This window comes from Copadichromis virginalis, linkage group LG8 (assembly GCF_057382275.1).
Source record: "Copadichromis virginalis isolate Kocher_CV1m ecotype Utaka linkage group LG8, C_Virginalis_male_GT1.1, whole genome shotgun sequence".
NCBI classification, from domain to species: domain Eukaryota; kingdom Metazoa; phylum Chordata; class Actinopteri; order Cichliformes; family Cichlidae; genus Copadichromis; species Copadichromis virginalis.
The window spans coordinates 24,180,019-24,205,322 of record NC_140625.1 but is presented as its reverse complement, the minus strand read 5'-3'; the positions used below and the strand labels follow the sequence as shown (position 1 = coordinate 24,205,322).

Sequence of the window (25,304 nt, the reverse complement as noted above, 5' to 3'; positions counted from 1 at the left end):
TCCTTTTATTCTTCTTCAGTATTCTTGACACAGCATGTAGATGGCATTGTTAAGCAAATCTACTGTTATGTGATTGTGCAGCCAGAAGATATTAGCAGGGACTACTGAAATACACACAGAGAGCAGAGTCGTCACACAGAGATTAATACATTTATTTCATATTCTGACGGGTACCTGTCCTTTAATAAATAAAGAGATGAATACCTGCATGACAATAAAAGGACTGCATTGTAGACCTAATGTGGCTGGCATTTCCTTTTTCTGCCAGTGGCTCAGTTGAAGTCAGCAGGGAGAGTCTTTAAACATATTAGCAGCTCTATTTTAGCAGACATTTCAACTGCACTTTAAATTTATCTGTCTCCTCTCTGGAGGGGAGAGGGAGGGGAAACTGAAGGATAAAGGAGGGGGGAACAACTAAGCTGTAGTGCCTCTTCACCTCACCGTACAATACCTTGTGCAATACTTTTTGTAAATAGTCAATGGTGCAATAGACCTCAATACTTGAAATGTGCAATTCACTTGTATTTTTATTTTTATTCCTATTTATTCTATTTATCCCCTTCGTATATTTTATTTATATTTGTCTCTGTATTTATATATGTATGTGTATGTGTGTGTGTGTATATATACAGGGCTCGCAAAATTTTAAAATCCCTGGTAGCCCTTCGGGCAGACACTCTTTAGTTTTTGGTAGCCCGAAATAAATTTGAGTAGCCCGAATAAAAAAAGATTATTTTTATTGTATAATATTGTAAAGGAAACAAAACATCAATCAAAAAATTGTTAAAACACAAATTACAACAACTGTGTAAACATTACAATCAACTCAAATATCTGGTTCTAATTAAACAGAATTTTCTGTGAACTTGTTAGAACTGTGTAGAACATGAATTAGTCTGTGTCAGATCCTGAATCTGAAATTTCCACTGAAGTCTCGGATGAGAAAATGCCACTCGACGTTGAGGGCATAGCATCTCCTTCATCAGCTTTCTCTTCCTGTGCATTGCCCTCCATTTCACTGCTCTTTGTTCTTGTCGGGGTTTTATGATCCAGGTGTCTTGAACCTTTTCCAGAAAACATCCAGAAACGAATCGACTTGTCAGGGCAAAAAGATTCAACTGTTTCCCCATTAATGGAGAGTTGCATGCAGTCATTCAGTGTTTTAGGGTGTAGAGAGGTACGATGTGTTGTCTTCACTCGGTTCATGCAAGAAAATCCTCTCTCACAGATGGCTGTCGATGGACTAAGTGTCAGCATTAATTTCACCAGCAACAAGATATGAGAGAGATGTTCTGGATTCTCAGAGAGGAGATCTCTGTACAAGCAATCTACTTTGCGACCCCGGCGTTCTGCAAGCCACACTTTTAGATCCATCCATTCTTGTGGAATTTTCTCTTTCTCTTCTGCATCTAGCAAACAGGCAAAATGTGTGACAAGATAATCCACCTCTTCATCCCCATAATTTGCTAGTTCTTCTCTGGGGTAGGGAAGAGTGGAAGGGTCAAAAACCTTGAAACAAGAGAGAGGCTTTTCATGGAGATTTTTAAATCTGTTGTCCATGTACTTGACTGTGTTGTCAATAATCTTCTGGATCTCTGCACCAAAGGTGTCTTTGTCTGTTCCCTCACCTCTTCTAGCAGGTCGCTGACTTTTTGTTAGCTGAGTTCCACAGTAGCAAATGCTACCATCCTGGTTCGCTGTGAACTTTGTGTCCAAGGTTTTCTGATATTCTCCTGGTTTTGTTTTTAGGCTGAGTAAGCGTGATGTTGTGCTCTCAACTAACTGATTTGTTCGTGTGATGTTTAGGTTATCATGCTGAAAATCAGTAGAGCACTTGGATAAGATGGTACTGTAGTCCAACATGAAATGCAGGAAGCGAACAAATTTCTCAGTCTTCATCTCCTGCACCACCCCCTTAGCCTTGGCTGCATCCTCGGCTTTGACATCACTTCCTTCTGCCATGTTCTCCATATGAACAACAGTGGGAGTGTAATTTTTTTCCACAGCCTTTAGACATCTCAGCCGGCTTGGAAGCCACCGTGTGCTCTTCAGCCCACTGAAATGTGCCAGCCTCTCATTTAGCAGTTCACTTATTTCTGTCAGCTCTCTTCGCTTCTTTGGGGAATAGTAGTACATCTTAAAGATGGTTTTCAGTGTATCTTCAAATTTCACCAGGTACTCACAGCCTTTCACGCTATCCAGCACGGCTAGCTCTAGTTTGTGTGCCACACAGTGGATTGTTATGATGTGGGGTATCCTCTGTTTCAGTCTCCCAGCTACTCCTGTTTTCTCACCCATCATCACTGCAGCACCATCAAAATTTGCACACACTACTTTCTTTTTCCATGTGTCCTCTCTGATACCCATGGTGTTCACTGCTTCATCAATAGCCTCTAAAATACCTGCAGCATTTGCACTCTTGACTGGCTGACATTTGATCATGTATGTGGCTATGTCACCATTATCCCTCACATACCTGACGTGAACCAACTCCTGTTCTATTATACCAGTGTCTGTACTGCCATCTGCAAGAATGGATAAGAACCTGCTTTCTTGAATTTCCTTTTCAATCTGGTCTCTTGAAGTTTGTGCTATTGCTCCAATAAACTCTCTGCAAGCATGGTCATTGAGGTAAGTGGAACCAAGATCTAGGCCATTTGCTTTCTGAAGTTTGCAAAGACTGCTAAATTTTGCCAGTGGTAGTTCACTCTTTGCAACATAGTACGCAGTTCTAAACAGCTTTTTCAGGACTTCTTGTTGTGCTTGGTTTATTTTTAGTATGGTTTTTGCAATTGGTGTTTGTTCTGGGACAGATGCTGCAGACTGAGCACCAATGCATTTCTTGTGATGCAGAGATTTCTCATGAGTTCTGATGGGGTCTTTCCTAAAATTACTGGTCCCAGTAACAAAGGCGCTTGTCGACTCAGCAATAGAGGGAAACTCACGACACACCCGGCAGAACATCATGTTATTTACCTTGTCATATTCCAGCCACAGAAATTCTTTTGTCCATGAATCCAAAAAACTGCGCTTTCTTTTTGCCTCGTAATCTGATTTATCATAACTTTTCCGCTTTGTGGTAGGCCTTTCTTTGCCTGTCCCTTCTTCATCCTGACCTGTCTTTTTTGGCTCAGCAGAACTAAAATACCTGCGTAAATCCATCTGTCTTTACACATGCCAGAGATTTTTTTTTAAAATTCTCTGCGCAGTCAACCTCTAGCACGTTTAAGCTTGCTGCGGGAGATTTCACGTGCCACGTTTGAAGAGTAAGCTAGTGAGTGATGTTGTGTCCTGTCTGACTATACCATATTGCACCACTAGAGGGTGGTGTCGTGAAATAAGAGGAAAGTGCAGTCGGGAAATTGTAGAGTTAGAATATAGTTAAGACGGCTATCTGATAACTCGATATGTCTCCCTGTTACCTCTACGATGTAAAGTTATGTGCTGCATTCATTAAAGAGCACTGTTCTTTGATGAGGACTCAGCTAATTACTCAGCTACATTTGCGAAAGAAAGCAAAGGCATTGTCATATATTTTTACTTCCTATGATAGCCCGACGGGCAGGGCTGAGATAGATTTTGGTAGCCCGACTGGAAATATCACTAGCCCCGGGACGTCGGGCTAGCGATTTTGCGAGCCCTGATATATATAATATTCTGTAACTGTAACTTCTGTCGGTGCTGTGCTTCTTGTCATAGTGGGAAAATTCTTTCAGGGTGACCACAATCTATCACAAATACATCTTTTCAAAGCATGCATTACGAACTGTTCACATAATTTCCTTAGGGATTAATAAAAGATTCTGATTCTGATTAAGGGATGTTACCTCATCAACACTGAAGCCAATTCACTCTAATTCAGACAGCATCTTAACATTTTTGGTGTCAGTTCTTTAGATTTCTCATCTGTGCTATCTTTGGTTATTGCGTCAGTTGTTGCTGCTTCATTGATGTATAAGGTTTTTGTTAATTAACCTTAAAATATCTCACAACATTTCATCAGGTTTTCCTTAATTTTACCTGCTAGCAATGCACTACACCAAAGCCTGAAAATAATTATACGATTAGTACAAGACAGGAAAAGGGTTTTGCTTCTAGTGTAGTGTTTTCAGATTTTGCTTTGTTATTTTCTTAGTGACCCTAACCATTATCTAGGTGTAATGAAATAGTGCTTAGAAAACTGGTTGATCTCTAGACTTCTGACTTTTGTTTCCCGTCTTGGCAGCATTTTCCATTTGGCACATGATAGGGAGAAGCAACCAGGGCTGGCTCGCTAGTGAAACCGCACCACATCCAGGCTTTGAATTATAGATCTACGGTGGGGGCTAGCTGTGCTATAGTCAGCAGGATGGCCAACCAAGTCAATCCTGCTGGTGTAATGACCCCAACAGCAAGTCTTGTGGATCATCAATCACATCAGCCAAGAAAAGCACCAGGCAGCACTGCTCCATCTCACCACACTGTTTATTGCAGGTGTATAGATAATGCCATCATGCTAATTGGGTTCATGTCGCCTCATAAGCAAGCTGTTGTCGGACTTTGGCTGATCCTTGAGATACTATAAATATTTTATAGCCTCTTTTTTTCTTAGCCACCGTGTATAAATTCACGCTCTGACCATTTTCTTTTTGCCAGCCTCCGAGGTCAAGTTAAAATGAGTCACGCGCTGCATCCAAATGAAAAGTGGCTGTAGCATGCGATGTCCATTGTGACACCATGATTAAAACTGCTAAAAATGACACCATGCTTGTAGAGGCTGTCAACCAGGAAATTGCTTTCCTTTTCACTTTGTGCTTTTCTCAGGCGCATCGGGCTTCTAGCCCACTTGTGTCAAAATTGATGTCTCCTTCAGAGGTGCCCATGAATAAGTCAGCAGCCAGTGAAAAGGGGCGATTGGTCCTGGTAGAAATAACAACAAGAGCCAATTTAGAACTGAGTGGAAAGTCTTGTTTTGACGTCAAACATCTAAAATTGTGTCTTTCCGGATCTTTGAAAGATCATGGTTTGACCACTACCCATAAGTTTAACCATTTTGGTAGAGGTTTAGAAATCACACACTGGCTGCTGCAATTGGTTGTTATCATCAGAGTGCTAAGCCATTAATGGACGTGATGGCAAATTGACTGTTACTATACTATCACAGTTTTGGCCTGTCCTTTACTTTGATCGTTAACAGCAAACACATAGGCCCTTATAATGATCTATGTGCTCGCTGTATTGTAGCAGTTGTGTTTGGAGAATGGTTGCTGTGCAGCTGTTCACTGACTCACAGCTTCGCCTCAAGTAAGCTCATGAGTTTGATTAACTATTTTAAGGCTCATTTTGCCATTTTAACAGTTTCATCAATTCATCTTAACATTTGCCAAATGTGCTCATGGTGGCAAAATGTGATTAATCGGTTCTTGTGGGGAAATAAATTACGTACCTTTTGTATAGGTGAATTTCTTTGTGCTCAAACATACTGTGTTTCATAAGTGCGTTAAAACTCTGTCTTTTTCATCTTATACACATCAACATGCTTCTTTCGCTTTGAGTGTTTGAGTACGTTTCCATGTAACTGTGAGCAAAAACCGGAAAGAGGGAGGATGTGTATAAAGCTAATGTCAAGAACACTACGTTTCTAAGCGTTTCTTAACCTGTTCTGTACGCTAGACGTCAGTGCTCAAGGGCTAATACTGACCTGTACCTAACCTCAGACACTTCTCAGAAGCCTCTTAATTAAATACAGAGAACAACCTACGGTAAAGGCCGTCTGTGTCGAGAACTTCTAAACCCAGGAAGGTTAGGCACACAGTGTACTGACACTAGAGCCAGCACCTTAAAGTCTTATCAGGAGACTTAAGAAAATTAATAGTATAGAATCTTTCCAAGCAGCAGATGCTGTGTGTGGATGTTCATGGGTGGAGCTGTGGGAAGGTAGCCTGTACTGTAACTCAAGAAACACAGATGACAGATGGGACTATATGTGTTATCAACACCCTTGGTCCCTAATGATTTCCCAAGCGCATACACAGAAACAGAACTGTGCATGAAAGCATGCATTTGATACTTGCTATTATGTAACAGCACTGCTGTGTGCTCATCAGCTTTTTCAAGCAACAAAATTACACAAGCATATATACAAGTTAATATATGCCTTGCATATATAAACAAGCTATGTCGCTTTTCAACATAAAACCAACTAACTTCAAAAAGGAAACATTTTACTCCATTATAGTTTTTGTTTACATTTGAACTGGTACTTTTTAGCCCCCACCTCCAAAAAGTCTTTCCAGGGGTGCAGAAAATGTGAAAACACTCGTTTTATGCATTTGTTGTGTACAAGAACAACAAAAACTATTTATAGCAAAGTGATCATTTCTGCTGCTTCTTTTAAAGATTGTTTTTCTCCTCAGTGTTGCCAAATGCTCACTCATAAAGGATCACTTTACTGTTGCAAATCTATGTTTAATGTTGTGCTCTTTTTCTTACAAGAATAAGTGTTTTCAGATGATGATAAATAAATAAAACTGAATTGAACTAAATTTTTTATTTTCCCTCACTCCCTTCTCTGTTGTGGCAGGTGTAGTTCAGATCATAGAAAGATGACTGAAAGAGGAATTGTGGTTGACAACATCTATCTAGAGTTAAAGTTACATTTTACCATGGTCACAATAGGTTAATGCCAGAAAGGGTCACTATTGTTTGCCTGACTGTCTATCCCGGGCCTTCCTGCCTACACCTCTTGTCACCGCTGGGACTAGCGGTTTCTCTTAAGAGGTGGGCAAAAACACTCCCTCACTTGGGTGTAACTACAACTGGCATGGCCTCTTTTGCTCCTGACCACTTTGATACATTTATTTTATTATTAGATGTTCAATTACACACTTTTTATGTCTTTGCTGCTCTTTGCCAGAATAATTCTTCTGACTACACTCACATTGTCTGTGAAGGTCATCACATTGACTGAGACTAAGTGGCTTAAGAGCACCCAAGAGAAGTACTACGTTGTTCACAGTATCTTTTCTATGAAATGCGATCAGAGCTTGTACGTCATGGTATCTGGGTGCTACAGGAGACGGAGGAAGTTAGGGAAAGAGGAAGAATGGGCATCAGTTGTTGGACATGTTATCTTTGTGTCGAAAGGACATTGGGGCATTCACGTGTATGCCATAGAAAAAATACTAACTGAAAAAGTAACGATATAAATTTAAAGAACAAATAGTTGTATGCCTTCGATGTTTACTCTCTTTTTCTTAATACTTTACTCTTCTCTTTGTCCCCCCTCTTTTCTGATTGCAACCTGCGTACGCCTGCCATGCTCCCCGCCTTCATCTGTTGTTCCCAGTTTATTAAAAGTGGAAACCCCCCCCCCCCCACGCTCTCTTGAATTTCAATTGAGAGGCTTCAAAGTGAGCGGTTCAGTGGTTGGTGGGGTTGGAAGAGTGGGGGGGGGTCATCAAACATGCCGGGTGCTTCAGGCCTCAGAGGACTCTCAAGGCCCACTGCTGAAAGGAGCTGGTCAGCTGACAAACCCCTAGCCCCCCCATAGTCATATCTAAGATAAACTTAAGTGCTCTCTGTTTTTATTAATTTTTCTCCCAGGTCAGTTGCACGAGATTCAAACCTACAATACTGTGAGAAAACTAATTTTCCTTCAGCTGTGTACAATCACACCAAGTCAGTTGGAACCACTCTGAGCCCGAGATTTGTCATCCTTATTGTAATATATTTTTCCTGATGTCGTGATGTTCTGTTTCTGCATTGTTTCTGAAATATTCTTTTTCAGAGATGTGATTTACTAGTGATAATGGACTAGTTTTGTGAAACCGAACAATTAGAAGAATGTGACATTTCAGTGCTTATTCACATTCAGTGTAATATCTGCCACCGTGGCTGTCACATGTACAAAAGCATATTTTTAACACCAATGTTTCCAATTTTCTCCCTAAAAAAACTGAAGTTTGTCTCTTTACTGCATGACTGTCTTTGCCATGTGAGCTGCTTTTTGTTCTATGACCATGATTCAGACAGATGGCCTGAGTGGATTCCCATTTCCATAAATGCATATTCTACATACAAGCTGTGAAATGAGTGTAGAGGGGACTGTATTTGTCACAAGAAGTGGCTTTCATTTCCTGGAGGAAATAGCTTCCGCCGGCATTGTCATTTTTCACATGCAATTTCTTACCATTAACTTTAATAATATATAGGTGGAAGAAGTTATACTAACTAAAGTTTTTACTTTTAACATTTAGGCTCAAAGGTGCACAAAAGTGAAGTTGCACAATTGCTTTTTTTTGTACATCTTTAATTTGGATCTGAATATATTAAAATATCATCTGTGGTAAAACCGTAGTATGTTTGCCCCTGTGACCACATTAACAGATTATGGAGAATCCCCAGTAATTAGTGTGTGCGTATGTATGTGTATATGTCTATACACATATAATTTAGTGCTAATTACATGCACCTTTAATTCAAGAAAATACAGAAATGCTGTTACAAATTGGTGTAAGTTGATACTACTACACAGAACATTCCTCTTCACTGTCACAAACAGTCAATTCAGTCATTTAACACCAACAGCTGTTTTAGCAAATGTGGAAACTATAAAGGTTGGCGAGATGGTGAACTGGAACCTTTAAAATAGTCACAAAAGGTAATTGAATGCTAAAACCTACTAGAAGACATAAATGTAGTAAAATAAATCCAAATGGACACACTTGGAGCATGGTGTTTTATGATCATTAAGTAGGTACTGGAGCTCATCTCATTGGCCTGAAGGGGGACATCAAGCAAATGGCTATCTCGTTTTTCCAGATGTACAGCACAGTAAGGGGCTCAACAGAAACTTGCATCTGCAGTGATCTGCCACAAAGAGACATATCTTTATTTTGTGTTAGCTAGTCCTGGAAACTGAGCGGTCGTTTATATTTGTTTTCCTGCACTTATGAGATATTGTAATGATTAGTGAACAGTCATCCATCTAATCCCAGCAGAAATACGCTTCAGTAGCCTTTCAGCTGACCTTCTTGTCATTTATCTTTGCCACACTTTCAAGCTGGACCTAATGTCACTGAATAGAGAGCCCATTTGCTCATTAGCACATCTTTCCACTGTTATTAAAAGTAAACCATACTGTCTACACAACAAACACATTACTAAGTTCAATGGCCTCGCTGATGTCAATAGTGTTTAGCCCCTTGCCTGCAAAGGCCTGTCTTCTTTTCCTGTATCTTAACCATTTTCTTCATCATTAGATGGTGGTTCTGATGGACCCCATGGAGGACCCAGACGACATCTTGCGTGCCAATCGCTCGAGGGAGAAGACTTACATGTTTGATGTAGCATTTGACTTCTCCGCTAGTCAGGTTTGTCAGGAGTTAAAGAAAAAACGAAAATAATGCAAATCTCGCACTGTATTCATATTGATGTGTAGCTGTTTATGTATGGCCTGAACCCTTTCTTCTCCCTATACAGGAGGAAGTGTACCGGGCAACAACAAAAGGCCTAATTGAGGGCCTTATATCAGGCTACAATGCCACTGTGTTTGCCTATGGACCCACAGGTTTGTTTTGTGCGAGTGTATGTGCATTGAACAAGAACCAAATATATTTCTTAGTACTCAGTCTCAGTGCTCATAGGTGTATCATACACTAATTACATGTGCAACCCTCCTGACCTGTTGTCAGCCTGAGCCAGAGAGCTATTCAGCAAGCTCTTGGGAAAAGGTAGACATCTTATTAACACCTGTTTCACTTTTGATTTTAGCAAAGGCCTGATTAGAAAATGAGTCATGCTCTGCATCCCACATTTCCAGCGGGTAGTCACAGGCTGTCAAAGACTAGTAGAGAGCCATTGCTCCATCAAGTTTCCCACCTTTCTCTTGCTTTCATTTTTTGCCTTCTGCCTGGCCATTTCTCGCACACAAGCTCTACTCTTGGCCTCCTCTTGTGGAAAGTAAGCACAGAGGTTGTAGCCACTCATGTGTATGCATGTTGTTTCCTCCTTGAAACTACAAAGTTAACAGGTTAGGAGCAAATGATTGGCATTTATTTATACTTTAAAATGTTTTTTCACAAATTCACCTCTGTAGCTAATTTTGTCCGTCACTGGGTGCTCACTACGTGGTTAAGACTGGGTCTATGAGAGGCATTATATTTTGTTTTCAGGTTGTGGAAAGACATACACCATGTTAGGAACTGACAAGGAGCCAGGCATCTATGTTCGAACTCTGAATGACCTGTTCCGTGCCATTGAGGAGACCAGTGATGACATGCTGTACAGTGTGTCCATGTCCTATCTGGAAGTAAGGATTTTCATTTTTAAAAGAATTTCTCTCTAGACCTGTATTCTTATCACGAACTCTCAAGTAATGACACATCTAATTGCTCTGCAGTGAGACCCTAAATGTTAGATCCATTACTCTGATTGCTCACTCAGTAATTACCACTAATTTCTTGAGGTATGAACATTAGATATCCATCGCTGGTTCTGTCTACTGTTCAAATGGGATTTTGTTTTTTGGTTTTGTCTTTTTTATTTTGGGGGGGGGGGGGGACTTCACACTGTTCTTGTAACATTTGATGTTGTTAATTAATGCCCGTAGTAGGCAGATACAGCTATCGCTTTACTTTTTTCTGGCATCCATGTCACATCTGAAGTGAGCTGGGCATCCTTATCTGCAGCCCAGTAGAGAGAGAGAGAGAGAGAGAGAATAAGATTGTTAGATACATTTTTATATTATGCAATGGAACTTATAATATATGCACATATATGCAGTATAGATATACAAAACATTTCAAATGAGGTGACCTCTGGAAGTGATACAAGCAGTCACCCATCAGCACCTGGACTAAGCAAGTTTCCAGATCCACCTGATGTAGGATTTTTAAGACTGATAGCAATATTTGAAGATTTAAAACTTCAATGTATGAGCTGATATTTTTTGTTTTTGTCAAACACATGAAACTTAAATGAATTTCCTGAACCTGTGATGTGCATAGAAATTTATGAATCCTTGCTAAGATAGTTTGTGAACTGCATTGTCATATTATCTTGTTTTGGTTTTTTTTGTCACAACAGCTTGGGAATAACTTATTTAAGTTCTGGCCGACTCTCCTCAGATCAATTAATTGTTGTGTTTCTGGCGAAAGGTGTCGCCTACAGGGAAGTTTCAAAGTACCCTTTGCTCGACAAATTATACAGCGTGAACACTCAGGATTGAAGAGTGTTTTGACTTTTTAACATTTTCATTTATCTGTTGTTATAAAAGCTGATTCTGATATTTCAGTAAATGTAAACGTATCAGCCCCAGGGATATGAGTCCCACCATTATAATGGTCAAGCTCTATCTAACACCTCAGCTTGGTACCGCTCACCACTCCGATTTTCGTCAAGAGGAATCAGATCTGTGATAGTACTCTCATGGATATGCGAGGCTGCAGGAACAGCTTTGGACACTCATGTCAGCATCCAGCATGCCAGTAGCTCAGCCTTAGCCAATTTCAGTCAGTCACGGCATGGTGGCACTGATGACAGTGTTGTGTGTACACTGTTCTTTTGTGTTTGGAGAGCATTGGCTTGAAAATACAATAAACTGATTGATTCTGGACTGTACAAGAGAGTTCATTTGTGTTCAGTAAACACATCAATCCTGCCACTGACTGAAACCAGTTGATCACAACTGAAAACTACTGACAGAATATGTTTGTGTCACAACGGGACTGAACGGACTCACGCGCAGGCTCTAGGTCTTGAAAGCACAGGAGTCTTTATTACAATACACCAGGTGATCCATTTACAAAGGTGAGGGGAAAGCCGGGCTCCGGGGGTCCACACACGAACGGGAAAGACGCTGAAAGTCACACACACACACTCCGTCCACTCCTCACATACCTCTTCACACTCCAATCACTCAGGTAACACAGGGGTTGGTCCAGGGAATCTGTACACAGAGACACGAAGTGATTATAAAGGCAAATCGCTGAGAAAACACTCTCGAGGTAACTGCGCTGGGGTTACACTGACGAGGGTCGGCAACGGTCCAGCAACGAGAAACACAGGGTTTAAATACACTGGGAAGTAACGAGGGGAATGAGACACAGAAGGTGGGCACAACTGGGAGAATAATCAGGACTGACGAGACAAGCAAAGCAGGATGCATTCACATAAGACATGGACCTTCAAAGTAAAACAGGAAGTATGACACAGAGACGCGAACTTGACACGGTGGAGACAGCAACTAAGAAACGCAGAGACATAAACCATAAGGCAGAGGACTCTAAGACCCGAAAGACACAGAGGGAAACTCAAACATGCAGACACAGACTTACACAGAACAGAGGGGACACAGAGAAACATGAAGGGCAAGGGATCGAACTTAGAAACCATAGAATACCTCACACAAGTACAATAATACAAAAATCGCAAAGAACTAAACATGCTGGGTCAGGAGACCCAGAACCCTGGCAGTTGGGTATCTAAAAGATTAAAATGTTGTACTAACAGAAAATGCAGTCATGACTTAAAGCTTGCATTGCCTATTTGTTTTTGTGTTTTGTTTGGGGGGGTTTCGACTAGTATATGTTACTGGCCTGTATGTTTTGCATCTTCAAATGATTCTTATTGTTGGAAATGTGGCTTTTTGTAACAACATCAAATGCATTGAAGGGCTGAGAAATCTCTGAAATGTTCAAAAACTATTTTCTCCCATTTACTGTGTTATCTTTCTTTATTTATAAAGTTTAGGATCATCCAGAAAATGTTCATGAAAACTCAAACTTAATCACATGATTTGCAGTGTGAATAGAAATTATAATTGGCATTCAGTTTAGGTCATCTGGACACATGAACTGACTTGGTTGATGGGCACTTAAAAAGGGATGTGGTGGCTGTTCTGTTCACCGAACGTGCAGAGAAAATAAAAGCAAACTGTTTCTTTTCTAAATAGTTTTTGCAGAGGAAGTTGTAGTTTGGGTCTTTTTATTTATTCTTCTGTTCACAAATTGTTTTGGGGTTAGTTTGTTTTTTCACCCAAAGAGAGCTCATTTTGATCAGCCTGTCTCTGCAGGGTTTTTTAATCTTCTTATGCTCAGTGTCTAGGTTTTATTTTTCATTTTATTTTATTTTCATATTGCCTAGTCTCAGATATGCAGCATCATTTTTAAGACTCAGATATTTCTTCCAGGAGTCGCCTCTTCACTGTTAGCGTGTTTTGTGGGCATCTTTTAATGAATCTGCTGATTGAGGACCTGTGAGGCGCCTGTTTGTCAAACTAAAAACTCCCAGCTCTCTTTCTGTGTTGGTTAGATTTAGTCTGTGTTGTTATCTCACTGGAGTAATACCCACCATTGCATTTAGTTTTTGTGGCAGTTTTTCCACATAAATTTGTCTCTATTTCTTAAAAGTTTGAGTTTTACTGTTTTTTGGGGGACAATTTTAGACTGTAATAACATACAAATGCTGAAGCCTGAGTCGCTCAACTAGTACAATGTTTAGAGGTTGTTTAGTTTTCAGCTGTGCTAACTTATTTGATTCATAAAAAATTATTTTTTAACCTCATAAACTCGCATTAGTTTTGAACAGTTTTGCACTAGAGCGCAGGTTTGATGGTTTCCTGAAAATGGGCTTGGGTATGCCTATGTAGATATTCTATTAAAATTCAATTAAATGTTATTAAAAAACAAATATGCGTTTGCTTCTGAGTGAACGAAAGTTACTGAGCGATTATATTTTAATAACAGTGTCGACGTCTGACTAATTATTTATCCTGTGGCAATACCAAACATACAAAATGTGCTTTTGTGATGCTGATTACCTCCTAATTAGCTTTTGAGTTTAACTACATTTAGGTGAAGTACTGATGCAAACAATTAAATAATTTATTTGAACTTTGGAATGAAGTTTTTTAAGTGATTTTCCTGTGTTGGGGCTATTAGTTCAAGTTTGTTTTTTAAGTTAGACTGAATTGTGATTTGAATACATTACAAGGGAATTATAGTACAGTCGACCCCCGGTATTTACAGGGGGTAGGGACCACAAGCTCCCGTGAATAGCTGAAATGCTCAAATACTTGGGACCCCCTCTTAAAATGCTGATATATTTCAGCTTCCCAAGCTGCATTTTCTTTCCCGGGAGCTTTGTGTTTGGAATTTCGACATTTTATTGATATTTTGCTGTGTTTACATTAATATGAATATTTGAAAATTAGTAAATCATTTTTCTATCATAAAAATTTACTTAGTCACAAAAATAAAATTAAAATGATTAGCAAATATTTTAGAAATTCCCTACGAAGAAAATCTGCGAATACTGAACTGCGAATAGGCAGGGGTCGATTGAAGAGACCATTGCTCAGTCCATGCCATCCTTGTCTCTTGTCATCATTACTTCAGCACATTGCTATAAATTGACAACAGTAACTGGAAACTATTCTTGGGTACTGGATTTACATGTGCCTTTATATAGAAAGGTTCAGTACTTTTAGGTGTTTCTTACCTTTGCTTTTCTCAGTGGATGATGAACCACAGATAAAACCACAGGCTGAGGATGGCGGTTTCACTGTTGGCTGTGTTCCACACCTCATTATTGACAAGCAGGTACAGCTCACTCTGTGTGTTCAGCAACAAAAGCCTTAATAGCCCTGGGTACAATAGAGCTGGTTCACTTGACTCTGACAGAAGAAACTTATCCTGGCTGGTGTGAATTAGTATAGCTACAGGCTTCAAGAGGTCGTTTAGGCTTTTCCTCACTTTGAAAATACAAAAACAATATAGCCTTACAGTAAGGCAAGGCAAGGCAAGTTTATTTGTATAGCACAATTCAACAACAAGGTGATCATTCAAGAGATCTAATTACAATTTTCACCACGTCATTTAGCAAGATATTTGAATGTTTTTGTTGGTTTGGGTTTTTTCTGTTTTAATTAAACATGAAAAGAATCTTTGAAAGTAACTGTGTAAAGTAACTGTGTCATTGAGGTTATTTTTATGATTTTAAGTGAACAATTTATCTGTTATAGTTTTGCAACAAGATCTGCAAAAGATGGCAGTACAAAAATACAAATAAATGTGTCAGATTTATTCAGAAATGTTCAGGCTGTCAGGAAACAAAAGAAATTTGGAGAAGAAAACAAAAAGGAAAAGCTCCAGGCAAAAGAAAACAAAATGAGGAATACAAACAGAGAGATGAAAAATGAAAAGAGCACAATAGACGTACTTGTTGGATACAAATCTAACCTCTCAGAGTGGGCTTTGCATCTGACATCAAAATGACATTTTGTGTTTTCAGTGCCAGACTCTATCATTATGTTCAGTGACTGACAATGTTATTGAAGCCTCGCTTTTAGTAGCGCTCTGGGTGGGTGGAAGTTAAAATGTTCCTATTAGGAAGCCTAGTCGCTGAGTCTGGATGCTCTCTGACCTGTATTGAACTCATCGGGATGAATCCTGAAACAAGTGTGTGCGTGACATGTGTGTTTGCTGTTTCCAGGGAGCAATCTGTTACCGCTGCTGCCTCACCACAAAGAGTTTAAACGCCATTTTATAGCCTTACTGGGCGAAGTGCACACATCTGTTCCTTTCCTTGTTCCGATCACAATCTCTTTCACATGTGCAATCTCTTAAACATGTGCACAGAGCACATAAATATAGCCTGTACTGATAAAAGGACACCTTCAGCCATTCTGTACCATTCACATGCACACAGCCGTCCTCCTTTTTTGTTCATGTTTATTCTGGTTTGTGGGTTTTGGCAGATTTAGAAACCTTAATGGAAAGAGAAACCTTTTTAGCTACATTAGTGAGCCTCTAAGGATGGCAAACTCTGCAAGCTGGTTTCTGGCAGCTGCTTTTGTCCAAATAACTAACTACTATTTTGTCCATCTGAAGGTTCAGAATATAAAGCCAGTTCTCTTACGAAATGGGTTTCTTTCTGAATGATGTCTGATTTCCAAAAGCCTTTTCAGTTTACTTGGCACCATGTTAGTATCAGACTTTTCCAGACATGTTACTTACTCGGATTGAAAGCTGTTGTAGGTCACCAGAGGTCACCAGAACTAATATTTAGGATACCTTTGATGAAGACAGGTGGACACTGTTGGACATGGAAGTACTTTGTGCTGTTATCCTAAAGTAACTGGCAACAGCGTAACGTTTTAATCAAGACGTTTGTGTTGAAGTACATGTAATAATCACTTTGTTTTGGTGTTAAATTGCGTATCAAGAATCATTAATTCAGCTGGTAGTCTCACTAGCAATTACATTTCTAATATCATGACAGCATTAGGCTGATTGTTGGTATTTATTTAAGTAGATTTTGCGATAGTTTGCACTGACAGTTGTTTTTGTATCCTCTTTGCTAGCTTTGATGTGTTACACTGTAATATTTCTGACTATCCAGCAATCTTTAATCATTCCATTATTTTCTTTTAAAGCCATCATCTTGTCAAGTGTTAAATTTATTCAACACTTTGTATTGTGAACGTATATCTTAGCTGTGTCTTGTGCTAACAGTGATTCTAGCACGTTTACCATGAGTGTATTTTAACCTTTAGCTCAAAGTACCACTATGATTCAGTAGAACCTCTCAGAGCTGCTGTACACTCGGGCTTGTTTAAACATCACCAGCAATCATAGTGTACCAATGGAAAAAATAACGGAACAACCACCCAGCTGTCAGTGGCAGTAAAAGCATCCTCTTGTTAGCGTTTGTGGGTTTGTCTGCTCGACAAATAAAAAGCATCTTTAACATTTCCAACCCACTGGCAGATTGTCGTCCAGTGGTCACTTTCCAGGATGTAACTTCCTACATTGGGTTTTTATGTGGCTGTGGGCCTTCACGCTCACGCCATTACTGTCAGTTCAGAGAAGTCACTTCAATTCTGCTTTCATGAAAAAGCGCACTGACGTTAATTTGATGACAGCTTGCCACCCAACAAGTAGAGGTTACTTAATGAAAGTTGCTGAAAATGTAGCACTTTGTTTTTGTACCAGGTTTCAGTCTATGCAGGAGGCCTGAAAGGCTGAATGAAGCCTTTTCCATGGATGTAAGCATTTTCGCAGTTAATGTGTGTCTGTAACCTAGCTTTCTGATCTTTATTACAGGTCCATTCATATATATTTATACATATATTCTGTTTGTTATTAGATCTACAATGAGATGATCCGTGACCTGCTGAATCCATCCTCAGGCTTCTTAGACCTAAGAGAAGATTCTAAGGGAGTTATTCAGGTTGCTGGAATCACAGAGGTGTCCACCATCAATGCTCAAGAGGTGAGTCAGTTTACCTTTCCAAGCACTACATGACCCATTTATTTCAATCAAAACACTCAGAAATTACAAAGACCAGAAATAACTCACACCTGTGTTTTTCTAGATCATGGAGCTCCTCATGAAGGGCAACAAACAGCGCACCCAGGAGCCAACAGCCGCCAATCAGACGTCATCTCGCTCCCACGCTGTGCTACAAGTAGCTGTCAAACAGCAGAGCCGCTGTCGTGACGTTCTGCAGGAGGTCCGCTTTGCACGCCTCTTCATGATTGACCTCGCCGGCTCCGAACGAGCAGCACAGGTGTGTGTACATATATATATTTATATATGTATATATTTATTCAGAGGGAGTGAGTGTGGGTGAAGCTACTTTTATCAAGTGCTTACCCACCGAAGTCAAGATTCAAGGCTGTGGCTAATGTGATGTGTCTGTATACAGTACAAGGGTTTGCTCCATGAATCGTGTCTCCATGGGGAACAATGAATGATTTCTTCAGAGGATAGACGTTATCATAAATCTTAGGAGACTTATAAAAAATATAATATAATCAGAGTCCCTTGATCCAGTAGGATATGTCCACCAGTGGCCACCAGCTTTTGTTTTTTCATTTTAACATATATTTGTGACATGATACCTGCAACCTCTACCTAAGTAGAGTCAAAAACAGTTCATAGTGGACTTAAATTTGACAGGTGGTCAGAAACATGAATCCCGTAACTGTGTTAATGGTATCACAACTCATTTCTTTTCATAAATGAAATCTGATGTCTGCACTTTTTTTCTTTTTTTAGACAACACTGTTTTGTTTTCCAGGAATTTATGAAAAGTGTTCTAGATATTTCTACAGAAAACTAACACAAAATAAAGACTTGGAAGATGACATATTAAAGCACATTCTTCACAGAGAAAATAAGAATGACAGATATAAAAGCGAAGAGCAGTACATGGAATTTCTTTTTAGTATTGTCACACTGATATTTATCAGTACAGCGATGAAGAGAATCTGCGAGCCAGTTCATTTTCTGGGTTCTATTATCGCCTTGACCTTTTCTTTGCAAGCGGTTAAGTGAGAAAAACTCAAGTATTTGTTCAGTTGTTTTTTTCTTTTTGGCAGTTGTTCAGGTTGAGACTGCGTTATTCCTTCATTTGAATAGCTTGTCACTGATGCTCATTTTACCACAGGCTTGTTGTTCTTCACCATGAGATAATCATGCGGTCAGGCTGTGAGAGCACTTATTTGTCATGGAGACTATTTGAATGATTCAAAGGCATAATATTGATGAGTTGCGCATTACAAGGCTGAGCATACCTCACAGGTGTTAGTCACATGAAGCTGCAAAGAACATTTTCTCTCCCTGTAAACAAGAGGCATCCATGTAGTTAGCAAAAGGTGAGGTTGTGTTATTTTAGTATTAGATGGACCAAGCATTGGAGCTAATGCCATCTATTGGTCAGGAGTGGAAACATGTCAACTACACCACCGAAAGAAACAGCCAACAATAGCTTACTAATGTTGACACTCCCCTGCTGTAAAGCCTGTGAAAACATAGCTCAAATATCACCATCATTAATGAATCCTCTATTTAGTATAACTTATTAATTTAAAAGGTTTAAACTGTGTTAATCTGTTGATACTTATTCAGTTTTTTTGTCAGTGCCACCCAAAAGTAAGTGTTATCATAATATTACTGTTATTATTATTATTATTATTATTATTATTATTATTATTATTATTATTATTATATTACTTAAATCACCTTCAGAGCAGTAAAAGAAACGGGGGAATATTTTCCTTTTTTAAAAGCATATTTGAAGTTTTCTCATTACTCATCCATTTTTATTTTATTTTATCAGACTCAAAATAGAGGTCAGCGTTTGAAGGAAGGGGCCCACATCAACCGCTCCCTCCTGGCTTTGGGCAACTGCATTAACGCCCTGAGTGACAAAAATGGTAACAAGTATGTCAACTATCGAGACAGCAAGTTGACTCGTCTCCTGAAGGTACAGTCCTCTAAAGGTTTATATGGGACCATCTGTGTTGATGATTTAGATGTTTTTTGTGTGTGTATTTATATTTATCATTCTTTTTTTAAACAAAAGGACTCCTTGGGCGGAAACAGCCGAACGGTCATGATAGCCCATATTAGCCCTGCCTCTGTAGCTTTTGAGGAGTCTCGTAACACGCTGACATATGCAGACCGTGCCAAAAGTATTCGAACACGGGTGAGCTGAGTAATATTTTATGTCTCAGTGTTGCTTCACTCTAGCAGAAGTTAAATAAATTAATGTAGCTTCAACTCAACTTTCTGCAGTTAGAAATCCAACTTCTATTGTATAATTCATATATCCAAAGTATATCTCAAGTATTCTTTGTCATCTTTGTCCTTTAGGTGAAGAAGAACATGATAAATGTGTCATACCACATTGCTCAGTACACCAATATCATCTCAGACCTGCGCTGCGAGATCGAGAGGTTGAAAAAGAAGATTGCCGAACAGGCGAGTCGACAGCTCAATTCTGACCGAGCTGACATCCGCAATGTTCAGGGTAAGGTCTCGCACTCACAGCTGACTTTAATATTTGAAAAATACCTGCTTTTTGAGCTCTTTGAGTGTAATCTCCATCCCTTCCCTTGTAGCAGAGGTCCAGGCCCACTCCAGCCAGCAGAGTCGAGAGGAGATGGATCTGTTGAGGGAGCAGCTTCTGGATGCCTTCCGCCAACAGATGCAGATCAGGAAGAGCCTGATGGAGCTGGAAAACAACAACATGGAGATCCAGATTGCCACCTCTAACAATCTTTTAACTATTACAGAGTCAGTTTCAAGCCTTTTTGTCATGTTTCTCCCTTCTTTAACCAACACTATTTATCCTGTATTTCTCTTTGTAACATTATTAAATCCAGCTATTTGATAATATGTTGAAAACTCACAGCATGTCTTTGTCGTGCTTAAAGTTGCCTGAAAGTGTCAGTGTTTGTGGATTATATAAATTATTGTAAGTGTTATGACCCAGTGATGTGTTTGAACTAATGTCAAACCCCTGACAATAAGTCTGATCAAAAAAACAAAAAAACAACATAAATCAAATGTAATAATGAATTTTATTGGCCGCATTTTTTTTTTTTTTTTAAAACAGAAGACTTTTTCAACTATGTACTTTCAAATGTGCCTTCATTAACCAGATATTATTGTCTCTGTCAGTGACCATGTGTAATTTTCTTCTCTTAGCTGGGAACAGGAGCGCAGCAGGCGCAGGAGAAAGTGGCGTGCGGAGAGGAGGAAGGAAAGTGTCAATAAGGATGAAAGCGAGAAGGACTCTGATTCCTCAGAGTCTCCTCCAGACACCACGGAGACTCAGGAGGTGGCAATAGCTCGAGAAAATCTGGTTGCACTCATGGCTGAACAGAAAAAGATTCACAAGGAGAAGGTGGGAATATCTGTCTACAACTAGAAAAAAATAGCAGAAAACAGAATCGTTCTCATAAAACCTTTGACTGTAGTGCATACATAATATTTTTAGTGTCTGAAATACAGTCTGCTTTTTAAAATGTGCCTTTATACCTTTTGTTTAAAGGCGTTGCTTGAGCGTAGGTTTCTGGAGCTTCGGGATCAGGCCCGGCGCTTGGAGGAGCTGCTGCCGCGGCGGGTTAGCTCAGAGGAGCAACGCGAGGTCCTAGGACTTCTCTGTAAGGTCCATGAGCTGGAGATTGAGAACGCAGAGATGCAGTCCCACGCTCTGCTCAAAGACAACGTGATCCGACAGAAAAACTTTGTGGTGCAGCGTTTTGAACAGCACAGACACCTGTGTGACGAAATTATTCAGCAGCAGAGACAGTTCATTGATGGTGAGTATGTGAGCATTATGACTCCGAAGTTTGTTAAAAACAAAGATCATCTAAATACATATAGCACTGCTAACTGGGTTATTAGGCCCTTTACAGTTTAATATCAATGAAGTGAAATGAGGTTACTTTGAACCAGACAGTTAGACAATTGAATAATCATGAAGGAGCTCATCAGTTGTTTTTGATTTGTTTTTTTTATGAAATTATTTCCTGACATGAATTATCCTCCGTGTTACAGACCACAGTCTGCCCGTACCTCCACACCTTCAGGAGCTGTATGATATGTACATGAAGGAACTAGATGATAGGAAACTGGAGAAAGCAATTGGCCTAGAAAAGGTGACAATCAGGCAGACCATCAAGGTAACCACAGCTGACACGTAAAGTCTAAACTAAGTGATACTATAGTAGTATTAAGCTTAGAAGAACACAAGGTACAACTAACTCCTATGTGCTTACTTCCAGGAGGTCTCGCTTCCTAAAATCGCCTTGCCTTCTCGCGGTCGTGACAACATGCAGGACATAGATTCAGACCAGGAGAGCATACGTAACATGTGCTCAGATAACAGGCGAGGTCAAGCCAAAATACGCAGACATACCCTGCCTCCCATTCTGCCTGAACCTGATCTGTAAGAGAACATCTTTTTCATGTGTGCCTTAAAGCTTTTTAACTCGTTACACTGTCTGGATACATACTGTAGGTTCTCAGTTTTGTTCTCTTATTCCCGGCTTTAGGGACAATAACAGAGTTTTCAAGAGCAGCCCTCATGCCAGGCAAATGAAAAATTCAGCAGTAATGACCCCACCTCCTATCCACATAAATGGGAAGGGCAACAGAGAGGTAAGCACAACTATAACACCATCTGGTTTTGTTCATTTTGCTTTATTAGCTGTGAGAAAATGCAGAAGAGCTTCTCTTCACATGGCTTCATATTTGAATTTCACTCTCAGAGATACTTCACTCTATTAATCCCTTTGTTTTTCAACATTCGCCTGTCCATAATAAAATGTTCACTATTGACTCCTGTGTTCAGGCTTTTTTTTTGCTAAGCTTACCAAAGAATTACATCTTTGTTTCATCACCTCCAGCTCATTATTTTTTCCTGTGTAAATGCATCTGAGAGATGTGATTCATTGGCAAGATAAAGTTATGTTCACCAGAGTCCACCAGAGCCCCATTCAGAATTAAAATTTCATTTTGGAGAGCCATAGAATTGATTAATCCTCACTGACACTCAGACAGACCGACTGAAAGCAAAGTACCACAGTGAATGTCATATCGTAATGTGGCACTCTGCATCTCACGTCTGCAGCTGCAGCCTCTGGCTCCTGAGAGCTTTCTGAGTTACAGCCATCTCAGCCACAGTGTCAGCAGCCACCTGGACTCATCACCTGAGAGCAGCGAGGCAGGGGCCGATATCCCCCTCTCAATAAATGGTACGATATTCAAATGAGGACATATGAACTTTGGGGAATTTTAACAGAGTTTTTATCTACAGTTTAAATACAGGGGGAGTATTTAAATGCAGGTAACAGAAAATCAATAAACCCTTGAGTTTGATGATTGTTTGTTTCCATGATGTAAGATTTTTTTAAAGCACTTTGCATCAGTGCTCAGGATGAAGCCTTCAGATTTCACGGTGACCTAGAAGTGTATTTTTTGAAGCAGGACACAAGAAATATTCTGCAGATCTTCTTCATGTTTAATATGAGCGATTGATTTTCAGTTATAACAATTAAATCAGTGCTAATGGGGAAAAGTAGTGTTTCTCTGTTAACTAGCTTTCTTTCTGTTGTGTGAATGGAGATTAAAAATGACAGTGAAAAGAAATTACCTGTGTCTCCACAGAACGGCAGCAGATTTTAAAGGGGGTCCAGAACATTGCAGTAAAAGCAGCACGTCGGCGCTCCAAAGCGCTCGAGGTGGATGTCTTGCGGTTACCTTCTGCACCATCTCCCCTGGACCCCAAGAAGCAGAAGAGCAGCCTTTCTTTAAGCGAAGCTCCCCCTAGAGGTTTGCCAATGAGGCGCGTCAGGCAGCCCAGCCCCGAGCTGAGACACGCCACTTCAGACGATAACCTGTCCAGCAGCACCGGGGAGGGACCTGGTTTGCATGTGACCTGGACACGCCCACATAACAGACAGGTGCTCAACAAGAACCAAACGCCTCGCGAGGCAGACTTAGAAGGCCGTCGCAAAAAGAGACGCTCACGCTCTTTCGAGGTCACAGGTCAAGCGGTTAGTATTTGGCTTTCTTTTCAAACTGCCACAAGACACGTGAAAGGTGTCACATAATGTTGATGTCTGTAGATTATCAGTAGTCTGTGTTAACAAGAGGACTAATAGGACTGGTCTGGGGTGGCTTCTTTTGTGGTAATCATTTGTCTTATAAGGATTTAAGCCAGCCGCTTGGTACTATAGACTGTATATTAGAGTTATTCCCTCTGTGTACTATGTCACTACATATATGTCACTGGTATGGGCGTATGCCGTGTGTCTTGGAAGATGAGTCTATTAGTGTTCTTCATCTAACTTCCAGGTACCTCAAACCAAGACGAGCACAGCTCAGAGGTTTCGCCCTCTGGACAGCACATCAGACCCTCATCTCCACATTAATGTTCAACCCCAGGCCCCTATGCTACGCCCCCAGTACCGAGGGGTCCCTCCTCTCGCCAAAGTCAGGCCTCCCCACAGCAGCCAGCAAACAGGTAAACCAATTTCACTGCCTGTGAGGAGATAGTCTTCCTTAAAGTTGTTACACTGCCGAGCACAATCTGAGAAACCTCCTGATGTACATTTTATAATATGCAAAACATGTAAAGTGTATTTTCTACTGCTCAGCTTCACATGATTACACCCCTCAGGTATATACATGACATTATACATACACATAGCCTTTAAATAACTCATGTTCATGTGTCTCCAATCTTCAAGTATCATTCCTCTTTCACCTTTCGTCATCACTGTACTGAGCATTCATTCTGTTATTCCCTCTCTTTCCATAGGCTCAAATGCTGAGTCCTCTACAACCAATATGAATAACCTGAAGCGAGCACCCCAACTACGGCAGCCCCAGCCCCTCCTCTACATAACAAACACAGGCGCGGGCGCCCAGCGTATACGCAGACACTGAGCTTACACTGGCCGCGACTCCCAACACCAGCATTAACACCAAACCCAGCTGAGCCTGGAGGCCGAACCATCTTGTTATCAGAGATCTGAGAGCATGCAGCCTCAATAAAAAAAAGAATTAATCCTTCAGTGACTGTCACTACGCAAAATTTGTAACAACATTGAGCTGGATAATTTCACACAGGTCTCACTGTGATGCGGTTTTGGCGATGAGTGGGTGAGGTTGACACGGCAGTAGCTCCGCTTAATTTCGATCCTAAAACTCCAAATAGACCGTAATTATAGGCAGTAACCGAAGGTAACTTAAACTACTGTCTGATAAAGTGGCTGGGTGTCTACACACCAGTTGAAAATGCCCAAAAAAGTTTTGCCAAAGTTGGACACGCCGGACGGGGAAGGCCCGAGTGAAGCCTCTGGCCACAGTAAAGACGCCAGCGGAACCGTCACGAGCACAGACAATATAGTGTTGGGGGCTATTGCGGCACTCCGCTCTGAACTGGCAGGTGTTAAGGTTGAAATTTGTGACAAAATTGAAAATAAGATCTCAGAAGTCACAGCTGTATTAAGAGGGGAGATAGCCAGCTTGAAAGCCGAGAATGACAAAGCCATAACAACGCTAAGGAACGAGATAGAGTCACATGGCCATACGCTGCAAGAGCTAGCCAACACGGCTAGCGGCTCATCCGATGCAATACGGGAGTTGGAGAACAAAGTTGAGACGCTCCGTGGGCAAGTGACATCGCTTTCTGAAAAATGCCTCGACCTCGAGTACGGTGTACATTTTAGGACATCGTCAGGTCTCAAGAAAAAAGTTGTCAGGTATCAGACAAAAAATTGTCAGGTCTCAAAAAAAAAAGTGGTCATCCATGTAATGGTAAATGGCCTGCATTTGTATAGCAGCTTTACTCAGTTCCTAAGGACCCCAAAGTGCTTTACACTACATTCAGTCATTCACCCATTCACACACTGGTGACGGCAAGCTACATTGTAGCCACAGCTGCCCTGGGGCGCACTGACAGAGGCGAGGCTGCCGGACACTGGCGCCACCGGGCCCTCTGACCACCACCAGTAGGC

The 25,304-nt window shown here is 40.5% G+C and overlaps 1 protein-coding gene across 3 annotated transcripts in view; it reads left to right on the top strand.

The window, feature by feature from the left end:
* The window catches only part of kif19 (kinesin family member 19), a 41,356-nt gene extending 16,285 nt beyond the window's left edge, over positions 1-25,071 (top strand). For 2 of the 3 annotated variants that reach the window (XM_085466732.1, XM_085466733.1), the window contains exons 4-21: positions 9,243-9,353; positions 9,463-9,550; positions 10,155-10,291; positions 17,131-17,256; positions 17,360-17,554; positions 19,109-19,255; positions 19,355-19,477; positions 19,645-19,801; positions 19,893-20,067; positions 20,482-20,680; positions 20,828-21,098; positions 21,337-21,461; positions 21,564-21,727; positions 21,834-21,939; positions 22,412-22,535; positions 22,948-23,336; positions 23,638-23,806; positions 24,104-25,071. In XM_085466732.1, the coding sequence (XP_085322858.1) occupies positions 9,243-9,353; positions 9,463-9,550; positions 10,155-10,291; positions 17,131-17,256; positions 17,360-17,554; positions 19,109-19,255; positions 19,355-19,477; positions 19,645-19,801; positions 19,893-20,067; positions 20,482-20,680; positions 20,828-21,098; positions 21,337-21,461; positions 21,564-21,727; positions 21,834-21,939; positions 22,412-22,535; positions 22,948-23,336; positions 23,638-23,806; positions 24,104-24,231 (2,934 nt within the window). In that variant the 3' untranslated portion in view covers positions 24,232-25,071. The remainder of the gene's footprint in view (positions 1-9,242; positions 9,354-9,462; positions 9,551-10,154; positions 10,292-17,130; positions 17,257-17,359; positions 17,555-19,108; positions 19,256-19,354; positions 19,478-19,644; positions 19,802-19,892; positions 20,068-20,481; positions 20,681-20,827; positions 21,099-21,336; positions 21,462-21,563; positions 21,728-21,833; positions 21,940-22,411; positions 22,536-22,947; positions 23,337-23,637; positions 23,807-24,103) is intronic. The other variant, XM_085466734.1, reaches the window with a different exon arrangement.
* Positions 25,072-25,304: the final 233 nt, after the last annotated feature.